Here is a 15504-nt window from a genome sequence, read left to right as displayed (position 1 = left end):
AGTGGAAGTAATATAATGTTGTTTTCAAATGTAAACACGAGCAAATCTTTCCATCTGCCCTCTTGCACTGATAGGTGTAAACTGGTAACGAATCGTAACGACGCCAACCACGACCAACACGATCACTGTAACGGACGTTCCCGGCATTACTCGGTTGCGCCGCTATGTTTTGCAATAATCCGAAAAACCACCTTGCACGCATTATTTTTGTCACACACCGCCATCATTACCCGCTTCTCTACCGTTCACGTTCCACCGTAACCGGGAAGCGGGCGTTGCGGTCTTCTATCACGATGGAATGAAGTATGACGTTACACACAAAAACATCAAGCCAAACAAAACACTGTTGGGTTAACATTTTGTTTCACTTTACAACCCGGATTAATCGATAATAATTTCGCACGACACAGAGCGCTGTACATCGGTACGAGCACAACGCGATACGCGTACGCGATCCATACTTGCCAGCCGATTATGGAAATGAGAACGATACACTGACCTTTGGTGATTGCAAAATTCACTTTGTCTCATTTCTTCTTCCGCAAGGTGCGTATGGCCTTTTCCCTCACCCGAGATCCGGGAGGGTGACCATCAATTTCATTTTTCGTAGTTACGCACAAAACACTGGCTATGTGCCCGTAGCATTTCCAGCGCCCCAAAATCCAAGGCACACCAGGATACAACGCAAGCCCACACGAGCGAGACTATTGTTTCTACCGTGCGTAGCCGTGTCTCGGAAACTAACCTTCTCTCTAGGCTGCAGTGTGTGCGTTATGTAGTTCCAACTTCCATTGAATCTTTGCTTCAATTTTCTTATAGCGTGTAATGCTTTTCGGTAGCGACCGCCTTAATTCACTTGCACGCACGAAACACTTCCAACAGAAATCGCGTACCTGTGCGCTAATAGTCCACAGAAGTCTGGCGTCGTTTTGCGAAGGAAAACATTGAAAAACCGGACCGGAATGATGAATGACGGAGCGCGTTCAGAAGATACCGTTTTTACCTATTGCGTCTCAAACTTTTACTTCTTCTTCTTCTTGATCTTTTTCTCCAGGTTGTCATGGTTTGGTTTGCTGTTCCAGCTTCCGAAGCCTGTGATCACTTATTTGAGGGAACCCTTAACCATCAAGAAGGATCAAGAATATTTATATGATATTCTGATGCTCAATAAAGAGCATAGTCTTACAATTATCGCCTTTCTTAATGTATTTTTCCCATTTCAAATGTAAGCGCTTTGCTGAACATAGAAGGTTGCGCCACTGCACGACAACTTGACAATCATTTGCATTGTTCGAGGTAACAACACACGGAATCGATATTTCGCTATATCAAATACTATTCATTCGGCTTGCTGTCGAGAATGAACGAGGAATGAATGTCGAGTACATACATGAATGAATTTTGAGTCCTAACGCAGAACTGCTCTGAATTTTGCCTAAAAACTGCCGGAAAATGTTTCAATTTTTTCGTTTAAGTTGAATAAACAGAAGAATATACCCTATATTGCCATATAACAACCTTGCGAATATCGTAGTCATTCGACGAATCGTGTAAACATTCCATATTTGGGCAGAACAACATACTGTCAAAATTGATAGTGACGCGAAAACGGTGGTGAAAAAGTGTGTTAGAATCGGTGAACTGTGCTTCGTTTCCTAGGTTAGTATGGTTTTTCATTCAATTATGATTTATACTTTAATAAAAAACAAATGTTTGAAGTTTTATCAAAGCACTATTAGACATCTCGCATCCACAGGGTGTTGAGAATTGCAGTTTATCTTGTTTGCTGCAGTTATAAGCAAGCGCCATTTTTTGTTTTGCTCGTTGTAGAACTTAGGAAACAAAAAAAAATGACGATCGATTCCGAAGCCGGTCCCCTCGTAGAACGGGCTCAAGAAAAAGTAAGATGTTTTTTCGATGTTACTCTGGGTGGGTTGCCTGCGGGGCGTATCGTGTTCGAACTGCTTCCGGCAATTGCCCCCAAGACGTGCGAGAATTTTCGCTCCCTGTGCACAGGGGAAAAGGGAATTGGGCAAAAAACGGGTAAACCACTTCACTACAAGGTAAGCAAGAATGCAATTAGTCCCCCCTGATTGATGCATCAATATATCGAACACCGACACTTTTGTTATTTGTTCTAGGGTATAATTTTTCATCGAGTTGTGAAGGATTTCATGATACAATCTGGAGATTTTTCGAATGGTAACGGAACTGGTGGTGAATCTATCTACGGGGGAACCTTCGAAGGTACGGATAATTTAAATTAATATGGAAGGTATGGATAATTTAAATAAATTCTATTGTGATTTTTTTCTTTTTTACACTTCACAGACGAAGCTTTCACTCTGAAACATGATCGAGCATTTTTGCTCTCTATGGCCAATCGTGGAAAAAACACGAATGGCTCCCAATTTTTCATGTGAGTAGTTTATTCATTTACATCTGCACTATTTCTACGATTTTTAGGATGCCACGTGTCATTTAACAATGAAAAAAATTTGCTCAATACCACTGATAAGTTTTTTTCCAGCGCATGTGTAACCAGATAGTGGATAGCACTCTCACCTCCACATTTTGTTGCTTTTGTACCCCTTGTATTCATTACATTTAGAGGGCACAAGGTGTGCCATCCCATAAAACCTGTTCTCTGGACAGCTGGGTCTGGCCATTGTAATCGCCTAGGTGCCGATTGGTGAAAAGGATTTAAAATGAAATAAACAGAGCACTCATCCATGCATGCATCGAGGGACATAGATCGTTGTGGCCGATCCTTCGTTTGTTCGCTCGATGCAGTTTACAGGATGCATGCCAGGAACCGCAATTCCCCAAGGCAAGCCCTCGTTGGATGCGAAATCGTCCGGTGTTGTGCGTCAGGTTGATCTTTTCAGTACTCGGTAACACGTAGCCGCCCGTATGCCACAAAGAGGTGTCTCGTGTGGGACAACAAACTATCCTTTGGTATGTCCGTCGTAGTTCGAGCGAGTTCCGTACGAGCATATTCGGTCGCCACGCTGATTCTAGATATCATCTACAACCAACTGCTTAAGATGTCATCTATGCGCCCGGTGAATTGAATCCTACCATCTGATGGTGCAAATGCTCTGCTACGATCCATGCCCACAATCAAGCAATTCATTTGCCAATCAATTGTTCTTTCTGTGTTTTTTCTTTCTCTATTGTAGTACAACGCAACCTGCTCCACATCTTGACAAGTGAGTATATTTTAATTTACGTTAATGGCGCCAAATATTTTCCTAAGACATCACTAATTTGTCTATTCCATACTTCATTCTTGCAGTGTTCACGTTGTTTTTGGCCATGTTGTTTCCGGTCAGGATTTAGTACGACAGCTCGAACAGCTACCGGTCGATCGAAATTCTCGTCCATTGCAAGATGCAATGGTATCAAACTGTGGCGAATTAGTTCGTCACGTAAAAGGTAAAAAAACATTAGGAATGTTGGCGTCCGACCCACCATGAGATGCTGAATGTCTTACAAATTTTTTCAAGCAGAAAAGAAAGAGAAAAAGAAGAAAAAAGTCGCAGCTTCAAGTGACGATTCTGACGATGATTCTAGCAGAAAGCGTAAAAAGGAAAAAAAGAAGAAACGCGGAAAAGAAACACCTCCAAGGTCGAAACGATCCAAGTAAGCCGCTTGTTTTCCTCAATATTTACCATTCTTCCCACAACACTCTTGAATGCTGCTATACTGTAATGATGTTTTATTTGCTCAGTGAAAGAGATTCAGTTGAGGAAGGAGAAGTGGAGGATGATATTCACCCCTTGGCAACGATAACCAAAATTGATCCGGATGAAATTCCTGAGGTATCGAACAAATACCTTATGCGATCTGACAAACGTGTCGACCAAGACGATGATCGTAGACGAGATCAAAGGTCAAAGGATCAGACAAAACCGTTCGGATGGTCTAAGAAGCGCGTGCCACTTTCCCGGAGCGGTCGGATTATCAAGGGACGAGGTCATTTTGTACGTATAAATGAGCATGTTGGGTTGCGCATGATGATGACTGAGTACAAGCGCTCTAATATTCATTTGTTTTTATTGATTGTCAGCGTTATCGTACGCCTTCGCGTTCTCGTAGCCGCTCTAGAAGCCAAACTCCAATTCATTGGCGAGCAGCTCAAAAACGTACGATTAAAATGACCGATCTGGAAAAATTGGAAGATGAAAAACGGCAAAGAGAAACGGAGATCAAGCGACGCGAAACGGAGCGTAGAAAACGCCACGAGGAGCTCGCGAAAGGAGTCTCGAAAAAATCGTTCTTCGAGTTGAACCAGGAGCAGCCAGCCACACAGAACCGATCGTCAAGTGAGTCGCCCGATGCTTCTGTAGAACCGAAGCGAGCGGATGATGCCGTCAAAAATCAACCGCAGCTGCAGCGAGCCAAATCCAACGGGTCGATCGATATGAATGCATTAGATTACGAGCATCATCCGGCTGGTGCGTCCGACACGGAGCCGGATGAAGCATCGCATAAGAAGAGTGACACCCTGGCCAAGGCTCTTGGTGTGGAACCAAAAAAGAAATCTAACGAACAGACAAAATCGGAGGAGCGGCGGAGACCAACCGAGGACCGCAAGCGTGATCGTTCAAGGAGCCGATCGCGAGATCACCGTAGAATGGATGATTATCGAGGTCGATCGCCTCAACCAAACTACCGGGCAGGCAATCGTTATCGGCAGCCGTATGGTTTCTCTTCCGGTCAACCGTTTAATCGCTATCAGCAACAGAGACGATACGGTGGGGGTGGAGCCGTTGTTGGGTCATATTATTCGCGTCCTCGCGGACGTTTCGGTACCTACAACGATCGTTTCGATCGCGATCGTCGTCGTTCCCGTAGCCACGATGACGGCTATTCTCGGCGTTCTCGTAGAGATCGGTCTGAGAATCACTCGCGATCTAGAAGCCCTGAGAGAAGACGTCACCGTCACCGAGATAGTTCGAGTGGCTCGGGTAGTTCCCCAGCACCCGAAGAACGCACGCGGCGCGATCGATCCGGTTCACCTGCCAACAATGCCCGATCGGGGCCACGTTCGATGGCAGGTGAAAAAATGGCCCATTCAAAGGCGTCCAATGGAAAAGATCTCGAGAATTTTAGAGATAAAAGTCCAGGCTCAGTAGCAACCGCGATCGTGGTCGCTGCAACGGCAGCTGTCGAGGCAGCAAAGGCCTCCCCGGTTGTCATTAAAAAGGAGGAAACGGAAGAAGAAAAAGCTCGTGTGCAGAAGGAAAAAATGTTAAAACGTGCCGAAACGCTACTACTGCTCAAGAGTCATATGGAAAAGGAAATAGAGGAACAGCAGCGCAAAGCACGGGAGAAGCAGCAGCAACAACAACAGCGTAAGTATAAGGAAGAGCGCGATGAAAACGGAGCCGCCCTGGATGCCGTCATGGATTTGGCTCAGTTGAAGCAGCTCAAAAAAGAAACCATCGAAAAATTAAACGCGCAGGAAGCAGCTCAACGTATTCTTGAGACAGTTGTAACGAATGTCAGCGCATCCTCGTCGGGTGGTGGCAATCATAAAAAGAAGACCAAAAGCAGCGGCAAACGGCGATCGTCAAGCACTTCATCCTCGGCTTCATCGTCGTCCTCATCAGCGGGTTCGTCGAAAAAGGGAAAAAATCGTAAGAAGCGAAAGGATAAAAAACGCAAAACTCGACGCCACTCGTCAAACAGTTCGTCCTAGAGAATCGGAGCGAATGTCTACATTGGACAAGTAGCTACGATTGCTACGTTTCTCCACGTCAAATCGATTAGTTTCCACTAAACTATGGGAAATCTTTTTACAAACAGAGCAAACGAATGTCTCTGATATGATAAACATATTCTTGTATTGGCTTTCATTTTCAATAAACCTATTCTTACTACTAATACAACTACCACCAATTCTAGTGTGTGCATATTTATTTCCTTTAAAATGCAGCATTATAAATGAGTATGACTGGGGTTAATGAGTGAAGTAAAGAAGGGAGGAAATACTAGATGGAATTATTTATTGTCGACCGTACGGTTATGTCGTCATATGTACTAAAAAGGATTTGGCATGAAATTTTGAGACCACAAGCAGTATTTAAAATCATCTCCACTTATGCTTTTTTTATTAAAGTAGCAACCGTTTATTGCGTTGCTATAATGCAGTATACAATTTGCAACTGCACCTGCTCAATTTACAAATCATTCTCATACTCTCGCATCACATAGCGAATCTTTGCGATGGCTAGTTCGACGTCCTCATCGGTAATGTTAGTATAAATGACGATGCGCGCAAAGCTCCAGTCACGTGCGCTCACCTTCACGACAATGCTGTTACCCTCCGAATCGACAACTCCGGCTTTCTGCTCCCCGGCACTAACGATAGCCAGCCGGTGGGCGAAATCGCTCGAGGTTACACTCTTGCTGAGTATCTGCACCATCAGGATGTTGCTGTGCAGGTTGGCCAAATCAACCTTAAAGATGGGACTCGCAAGCTGATCGATCGCTTCCGCAATACGTCTCGTGCGTACGTGATCGTCCTTCAGCTTCGGTACAATTTCATCTAACGCACAAAGCCCGGCCGCGGCCAGGAATCCCACCTGCCGCATACCACCACCCAGCGCCTTCCGCAAACGGTGTGCCCTGCGAAAAGAAACAGATAAGGGGTGTATTTGCTGTTCTCTTGAAAGAAAAACTGCTCTTTCGTTCTCAAATCTCACTCACTCTTTGATAAAGTCCTTCGTGCCGATCAACATCGATCCTACCGGGCAGGCAAGACCTTTGCTCAAGCAAAAGCACACCGAATCGACGTCCCGTACGATGCGCGAGACTGGCAGGTTCATGTGGGCGGCCGCATTAAATACGCGCGCACCGTCCATGTGCACCTTGGCGCCCTTCTCGCGGCATATAACGGCCAGCTTTTCGAGCCAATCCAGCGGTAACACCTTGCCACCGCAGATGTTGTGCGTGTTCTCCACCATCACGAGCACCGTGTTCGGTTCGTGGACGTCGAAACCGCGGAACTTGTGCACGAGCTCGTTCAGACAGAACGTCCCGTCCGGGTTGTTTTTGATGGTGTTCAGCAGCACGCCGGCGATCTGGGCTGCGCCTCCTTGCTCGTAGAGAAATCCGTGCGCCATATCGCCCACGATGGCTTCAGTGCCGCGCCGGGAGCAGTGGACCATCACTGGAGATAACCGAATTGGAAACGTGCATGAATGTTTAAAATATTGCCGCTTGGTTGTGTGGGGTTTAAGCTGGGCATTTAATTGGACATCCCTTTGATATGCTGGAATTGCGCACGAAGGCGGGCTCGAAAGCATACGATAATAGCAGAGCAACATGCGCTTTCAATCCCGTTGTCCTCAGTCTTTGGTTGGACCAATCTTTGGGCGATCAAAAGTTTATTCAAATTGGAAAATTGTACGCTACATTCCTGGTTGATATCGGCCAATCGAGTTTACTGCTTTACGCGGACTGCAATTGCATTAGGTATCTAAATATTGATATTCAAATATTCAAATTGAATATTTAAAAATTCGTCTTACATCTTAGTTTAGGCTGTTTTCTATACACATAAATCAGGATGAGCTATTTTTATTCAGAACGCCATAGTTATTGCAAAGTTGAGTAAATCTGAGCCAATAATTGATCAGTGTCACAGCAGAAAGTTAACAATCGTATCTTAATCGTTATCTATAATAACCTGCTATTGTCAGTTCGTTATCAGACACTATCCTGGTACAGTCGTCGTAAAATGCTAGTAGCTATGCGAGCTGTTGGATAATTTGCTATGCGTAAAACAAAGAGAAATACTAAACTTACTCGAATGCCATCGACGCATTTGATCTCGGTGTTCACGCAAAACGGTCGCATGCATTATCAACGCCACATTTGCGGTTAATTGAAAACGGTTAAAACTTACTCGCTAGAAGATTTGCCATCGTGCCAGTCGGTACAAAGAGAGCCGCTTCCTTCCCAAACAGCGCCGCCGATCTCTCCTCCAGCTTGCGGACAGTCGGATCTTCACCGTAGACATCGTCGCCTACCTCAGCGGTGAAGATCGCTTGGCGCATGCTCGGTGTCGGCACGCTGATCGTGTCGGAACGAAAGTCGACAACACGCACATTGTTCGCGGCACCATTATCACCGGATACGTTCTGGGAGTACATGATCAGGGCACGCTTTTAGGCTTTCCCGAGCAACACCAAGTTCACAGTCACTGCTGCTGAGACAAGACTAACACTGGTCCGCCAAGATTCAAACGCCGGAGCACAAGCCGGTAACCCAATACGCTGATAGTACTATGATACAGCGAAACTGACGTTATATAACGAGCGCGCGCAGCCGCATGCGAAATACGCTCAAGGCAACTGATAAGTTATATTCTGCTGGATGCTCGACGGTAGAGATATACATTCTCAATTGTTTACACCATGGGCGTCAAACATATGCTCTTCACATCGTACTCGATCGTGGGAATGCTTATGCGCAATCGATGCATTTTTTGTACAACAGATGCATGCTACACAAATCATATTTCTGTAAAATTTGTGTGTGTTTTATTTTGCGTTGTTAGTTTTGTTTGGCATTGCTTAAAATCTGTTGGATAGGATTCAAAACATAGTCAGATGTTTGAAAGCATGGAATTAATTTACATCTAAGCTGGTTTAAAACCATTCTTATTGATGCTACATGGTTTTGACTTCATTATGGATCTTCTTTAGGTAAATTTTCTTAAGTTTCATGCAATCAAAGCTTTATTTAAATATCTCTTTATTGCAATTAGGTCAGTCAATCTAGTCAGTTTGACACGTTTGGCTTTCTCCCTCCTAATTTTCGCGATCATTGGTTTTTCTCTCTAGAGTAAAAGGCAGCTTCGATAACAAACCCGGCAATGTTCCGACATTGAAGTATTCGACTCGAGGCTGGGAACGTTGGCCACAATCTTGTGTTGCTGAGCATCGTCGTATGGTAGTATAAGAGTAGTTGATTTTTATGCTGGCACCGAATGAACCTCAAACATGAGCATTGATGATTGATGCTAATTGAATCAAATGCTTTGTCTCGAACACGAAAAGAACCGTTGCTTTAGTGGATTGAAAGGAGTAGAAAACCCTTAAGCGCTAAATAAGTGGCCGTTGGTGATACGTTTCTGTTTGAACATAACCTAAATCGGTTTAACATAGATCTTTAATTTTCGAATAGCGTTTGTACAACATTATGCTAATTTAGTAGAAATTTCCCTTAGATCAGCAGTTTGTTTCTTTTTCCTCTACATCTCTGATTAATTATGACTAATTCTTTCTAGTAATTACACAGCTAACACTGCTAATGCACACCTTCATTAAGGCAATTCGATCGTTCTCTCTAGGGAGGTTTACGGGCGAAGCGATTTTATCACAACCGGTATTACATTTTGGGAAAACCCACACCCCATTCGGTTTCTCCGGGAATGATATGATTATAATCTATTCAACGTATTACTCTATACCATGCAAACAAATACAAGAAGCAAGAAAGATAGCAAAAAAAAGACAATTATTTAAATATATTTAAGGCACCATCGACCATCGACCGTCATAAGAAAAATAAAAAAACAAAAATTTATTTAAGTCATTAATATTCAAGTGTTCAAGCCAAAGAAACCATTCGATCACTGTGAACTTCACGTGTTGTTTATTTTTCGTTTCAAACTTACCTCGATCACCGATTGCGGGGGGATCCACCAAACGAGAATAAGCTCTGCCGACGGAAGCGAGAACAGATTCGGGCGGCTGCAGCGATAAGTTGCGCTGGTGGAAGGCAAGGTCGTCCGATGCAAACTCACCAGACTCGGTAGGTACCAGTCAGACGGTGCCAGCCGTCGAAGAAACAAGTTTTTTGGTAAAGTTCTCCCGTTCTCAGCGAGCTTCAGTTGCAGGCTGGGCAGGATGTTTCCACCGGTGTCGCTCGCGTTCCTTCTAATCGTGGCCGTCGGCGTCTCGTGCAAAAGTGATGAATGCATTTGTGAAGCTTACGCTAATCCCTGAAGTAGTCCCATAAACTAACGTAAGGTTCTACCGTCTCTATCCTATCACAGGCAACCCGCAGGAATACGATGGGCGGTCAATGTTGCAGGATTTTCGAAACCATTTCATGACCTACGAACACATCGAGATCGATGGTAAGCGACGAACTCCTGCGTGGGGAGATCGAGTGCAGTGATTAATAAAGATTTTATTTTTCGCTTCAGAATGTCCTTTGAAGTATCTACGGAGAGTCTACACAGACTTCTGCCACATCGCGCTTATTAAGCGAAATAATGATACCACTTGTCTGGGTGTGCTGGTAAACGACTACTACATCCTGTCTACGGCCGGTTGTGTACCGCCCGACTGGAAGTCAGTGCACGTGCAGCTTCAATCGAACTTCGATCTACCCATTGCGGACCGGATAGCTTACACCGACTACAAAGCTCTCAACGTCAATAGCGAAAATGCGCCCGTCGTGCTGCGGATCAACGGAACTACCAAGTATGGGACGGGGAAATCGGGCTTGGGTGGTGATCGAAAGGGCGGTGATAATTACTATCGTACATACGAACTCAGTTTCAGACTACCGTACGAGAACACGGCAGCTTGTCTCTGGCCCACGGATAGCATCGTTTCGTACTCCAAGGTGCAGGACGTAGCCTACGGTAATTTTGTAGCATTTTATGTACCAAGTTCTACTCGATTGCTTACCAACTACGGTCATCTGCTTTCAGACCCCGCGCTGGGCAAGGTCATCCAAAACACGACCGTGTGTTCGGCGGCGACTCAGGCAGCTTGCCTTAACAAAACTTTCGCGCAATGGTGCGAACGGGTACGGTACAAGCGGAAGCTTATCAACAAGAACACTCTTGAAAACCACCCCGAACCTGATCTTCGCCTGGCCTTATTTGTGTTGTTTGATTGCAGAAACCGACGGGCAGCTTGCTCCAGATACGCGATTTGGACAAGTACTCCATGCACCCGATGGTGGCGGGTTTGTTTTGTGACGAGCAGCAGCAGTTCGTACCGGTGTCGAAGTACGCCGACTGGATTCGGGAGATCATTTCCCGGGATCGCATTTTGTTCACCATCCCGGACGCAGGGCTAGGTGAAAAGTGTATCACCAAGGATGATAAGGAAGGTGTCTGCATGCGCATCGAGTCCTGTCCCCAGATCTACAAGCAGCTGAAGGGGAAGGCACGTAACGTCAGCTCGCTGGAGCAGTGCGGCTTCGAGGGTACGGACGTGCTCAACTGCTGCACGAATGATGACCTTTTGAAGGCGGATGACAAGCGGGAAAAATTGCAGGGGATCGTGCGCGAGATCGAGCACTGTCATGAGCTGTACGATGTGTACCGGCGGACTACTAAAGAGCAACAGCTTCACTCGCATCTGGCGCTTATTCGTGGCGAAACCGACAAGGTGGAATGTGTGGGAACGCTCGTCGCCCGGCATTTTGTGGTGACTGCGGCTCAGTGTGTCCTTCGGTGAGTTTGTGTGGGGCGCGGAGCGAAAAAAAGGACAGTGGGCATCGCTAACACCGGATCTTAATTCTTCTGCAGGTTCAAGTCGCAGAAGAGCACCGTCAAAATCGGTATAGTCGGATCTGACGAACGAGTGATCCAGGTACGGAATGTCGCGTCCACCGTAGTCCATCCACTGTTCGAACACCAGACCAATCACTACAATATCGCTATCATCATCCTCGATGCGCCGATCCTGATCACGGAGTACAGCGTGCCGGCTTGCATGTGGCCGGAGAAGGATCGCTTACCGGCGAAGCTGATTTCCACGGGGTATAACGGAGTGACGGAAGCTGTGACGGCTAACTCCGTAGCTCCCCTGTACTACATTGACTGCCGGCTGAAGCACTACGCTAATTTGACGCTCACGGAAATGTGTGTCCTGCCGGACAGGGAAGAAAGCTTCTGCGAAGAGGAGCCGTCCGTGTGTGCCGAATCCGGTACCGGGCTGTACGGCACCGTATACATGACCTACGACTGGCAACCGGTCAATTATGTGGTGGGAATCTACAGCACAGGGGCCCAGTGTGATCAGGGCCGACCGGCCATTTACACGCGCATAAGCGAGTACTACCCTTGGATCAAGGGTCAGCTGTACTTGCTGGCGCAGGACATCTAACGAGCACCCGCAAGAACTATGGAAATCGGAGTCCAGTGGATAATTTGGAACTTTAAGAGCATTAAAATTGTTGGGAGCGTAGTCTAATGTGCCACTCACGAGTGACCTTGTTGACGTGGGCACTTAGACAGGCACCCGGGAGTGACTCGCTCTCTTCTGCCGGGACCGTCGACGAGGACGGATGTTAAAACATAGATATTAAGTTGTGCGTATTAAATGTAAAATAAAGTGTAACGTTCATAGAATACAAAAGTGGCGACGAGGAAAATACAAATCTACGTGAAATATTATAGTTGAAAGTAACCATAGTAATTGTTATAATATTAAAAAAAAGAGTCACACCTCAGATACACGATGCTGAACCCAGATGACCTCAACGATGAACAGCAGCCATCGCGAAGCAGCCATGAAAGCCACCGGCAAGGCAGCGTCCCTGAGCCTAACACCGCTTGGATACACGAAATGTTCAAGCAGCAACAGTGCATCCTACACCAACAGCAGGAAGCATTTTTGAAGCAGCAAGAAAGTTTTCTAACGCGTATGATGTCGTCCATGAATATGCGTGAATCGACCGGACCGGAATTCCTGATTGACTCGTTGGCGAATCATGTGACGGAATTTCGTTATGATCCGGAGGAGAACGTTACGTTTGCTGCATGGTACAGGCGTTTTGAGGGGCTTTTTGAAAAAGATGCTGCAAAATTGCCGGATGATGCCAAGGTGCGATTGTTATTGCGTAAACTTGGTGTGGCGGAACATGAGCGATACAACAACTATATACTGCCCAAAAATCCAGGTGATTTTGGTTTCGCGGAAACCATAGTGAAGTTGCGGGCACTGTTTGGTTCAAAGGAGTCGGACGTCAGCAAAAGATACAAGTGTTTTCAGTTGCAAAAAACACGCACAGAGGACTATGTTACGTTTTCATGCCGGATAAATAAGGCTACGCTAGAGGCGGAACTAGCCGGGCTCAGCGAGGAAACAATGAAGTGTTTGATCTTTGTGTGTGGTCTGAAAGACGAAGAAGATGCCGATGTGCGTATGAAACTGCTGAGCCGTATGGAAGAAAAAAAGGATGTTACGCTTGCGCAACTATCAGAGTTGGGTGAAAAGCTGGCGAATCTTAAGAAAGATACAACTTTGCTCGCGGGAGAAAGGAAAGTCCAGTTGATTGGCGAAGAAAAGTGTCGAAGCCCGAAGGGAAGGTGGCAAATTAATAAGAAGCCACACCAACGTCCCGAGAAAAGTAGACTGGCATGCTTTTTATGTGGAGAAGACCACTGGGCTAGGTACTGCACTTATAAGAGCCATAAGTGTCACAAGTGTTTTAAGTTTGGACACAAAGAAGGGTTTTGCAATGCAGCGTCTCGGTGGACAAGCAAAACTAGGCGAAACCGCAATGTAAGAATCGTGACGGTCAACGCAGTTAAGAGCGGACGTGGATGCGTCAATGTTGCAATTAATGGAATCCCAGTGGAAATGATGCTTGATACAGGCGCTGATATAACCATCATTTCACAGAGATTGTGGCAACATATTGGGAAACCAACATTAACTCCTTCAAAGATAAAGGCGAGAACTGCATCTGGTGATCTTTTGCGCTTGATAGGCGAGTTTGTAGGTTCCATGATCGTAGCGGAACAGTGCAAGAGTTGCATAATTCGTGTGGCTACGGAGGATTTGGCACTTTTTGGAAAAGATTCCATGGACGCGTTTAATTTGTGGAACGTGCCCCTGACATCAGTATGCAATCGCGTAGGTTTAGTTGAACCATGCAGCATAAAATTGCAGAAGGAGTTCCCGAACCTATTTTCCGGCAAACTAGGTTGCTGCAGGAAGGCGAAAATTCAGTTGAAGCTGAAAGAGGGCGCAACGCCTGTTTTTCGACCAAAGCGGCCCGTGGCTTACGCAATGTTTCAAGCAGTGAACGATGAGCTTGAACGGCTGGAAAAAGATGGTATAATTTCCAAAGTGGATTATTCGGATTGGGCTGCGCCAATTGTAGTTGTGCGTAAGGCAAACGGGAAGATAAGAGTATGCGGAGATTACTCTACGGGGTTGAATGATAGGTTGCTGCCTCATCAATACCCGCTTCCTCTTCCCCAGGATATTTTTGCAAGTTTGGTGACTTGTACAATTTTCAGCCAGATTGATCTATCTGATGCGTTTCTTCAGGTAGAAGTCGAGGAATCTTGTCGACCGATGCTTAGTGTAACTACTCATCGAGGATTGTACGTTTACAACAGATTACCTCCAGGAGTGAAAACGGCCCCGGGAGCTTTTCAGCAACTGATGGATGTTATGCTAGCAGGTCTAGATGGCGTTGCTGTTTATTTGGATGACATTGTGGTTGGAGGACCAAATGAGGAAGCCCATATGAAAAATCTTAGAGCTGTGCTTAGAAGAATTGAAGACTATGGCTTCACCATTCAATTGGATAAATGCTCGTTTCAAAAGAAACAGATAAAGTACTTGGGCCATTTGTTAGATTCGAAGGGACTTCGACCTGATCCTGCTAGGATTGATGCAATTCTTAAATTGCAAGTTCCAACCGATGTTACAGGAGTGAGATCATTCCTTGGAGCAGTGAATTATTACGGAAAATTTGTAAGGAACATCAGCAAGCTACGTCATCCATTGGATAATCTTCTTCGTGAAGGAGCTACTTTTAGTTGGACAAAGCAATGTCAGGATGCTTTTGATCAATTTAAAGTGATACTTTCCTCAGACTTACTATTAACACACTACGATCCGCGCGAGAAGATAATAGTGGCGGCGGATGCCTCTTCCTTTGCACTAGGAGCGACTATTAGCCACAAGTTTAGAGACGGGTCGATCAAAGTTGTGCAACATGCATCACGTACGTTAACCAGAACAGAACAAAAGTATAGTCAACCAGACCGAGAAGGATTAGCTATTATCTTTGCAGTAACCAAATTTCACAAACTAATATACGGAAGACATTTTCTCCTACAAACAGATCATAAACCACTGTTACGAATTTTTGGATCAAAAACTGGTATACCGGTGTATACAGCCAATCGTCTACAGCGTTATGCTTTAACGTTGCTTCTATACGATTTTGAATTGGAATTCGTGCCTACACATAAATTTGGTAATGCCGATGTACTTTCGAGACTAATAGCTAAGCATGAAAAACCTGAAGATGACTACGTGATCGCAAGCATAGAAATGGAGGAAGACATACAATCAGTTGTGAACAGTGTGAGTAAAGTCTTACCGTTAAAGTTCACTGATGTTGAACGAGAGATGCAAAATGATGCTCAATTGCGGAAAGTGTACGACTTTACTAAAAATGGATGGCCGCAAGCAGCAGTTAAAGATCAAAGTTTGA

At 45.4% G+C, this 15504-nt stretch overlaps 3 protein-coding genes across 3 annotated transcripts; 2 read left to right on the top strand and 1 right to left on the bottom strand.

Moving 5' to 3' along the window:
- The first annotated feature begins 1616 nt into the window (after positions 1-1616).
- LOC128731275 (peptidyl-prolyl cis-trans isomerase G-like) lies at positions 1617-5901 on the top strand. The gene is made up of 9 exons (XM_053824382.1): positions 1617-1659; positions 1831-2063; positions 2142-2247; positions 2332-2419; positions 3183-3212; positions 3299-3438; positions 3513-3645; positions 3734-3986; positions 4073-5901. The coding sequence occupies exons 2-9, from the start codon at positions 1851-1853 to the stop codon at positions 5705-5707; spliced, it is 2598 nt and encodes an 865-aa protein (XP_053680357.1). The 5' UTR covers positions 1617-1659; positions 1831-1850; the 3' UTR covers positions 5708-5901.
- A 206-nt stretch (positions 5902-6107) lies between these two features.
- Positions 6108-8195, bottom strand: LOC128721199 (uncharacterized). Its single transcript, XM_053814926.1, has 3 exons — positions 7919-8195; positions 6718-7180; positions 6108-6636 (listed from the first exon to the last, which is right to left on the bottom strand). The coding sequence occupies exons 1-3, from the start codon at positions 8163-8165 to the stop codon at positions 6189-6191; spliced, it is 1158 nt and encodes a 385-aa protein (XP_053670901.1). The 5' UTR covers positions 8166-8195; the 3' UTR covers positions 6108-6188.
- Positions 8196-8688: 493 nt separating this feature from the next.
- Positions 8689-12217, top strand: LOC128720877 (uncharacterized). The gene is given in 8 exon segments (XM_053814579.1): positions 8689-8720; positions 8783-8859; positions 10076-10159; positions 10229-10508; positions 10584-10672; positions 10742-10839; positions 10935-11494; positions 11570-12217. Coding segments are annotated over 8 exon segments (1800 nt in total). The 3' UTR covers positions 12150-12217.
- Positions 12218-15504: the final 3287 nt, after the last annotated feature.

The sequence above is a fragment of the Anopheles nili genome, chromosome 2, assembly GCF_943737925.1.
Source record: "Anopheles nili chromosome 2, idAnoNiliSN_F5_01, whole genome shotgun sequence".
Taxonomy (NCBI): Eukaryota; Metazoa; Arthropoda; class Insecta; order Diptera; family Culicidae; genus Anopheles; species Anopheles nili.
The sequence above is the reverse complement of the archived record's forward strand: the minus strand, read 5'-3'. Positions and strand labels throughout refer to the sequence as shown.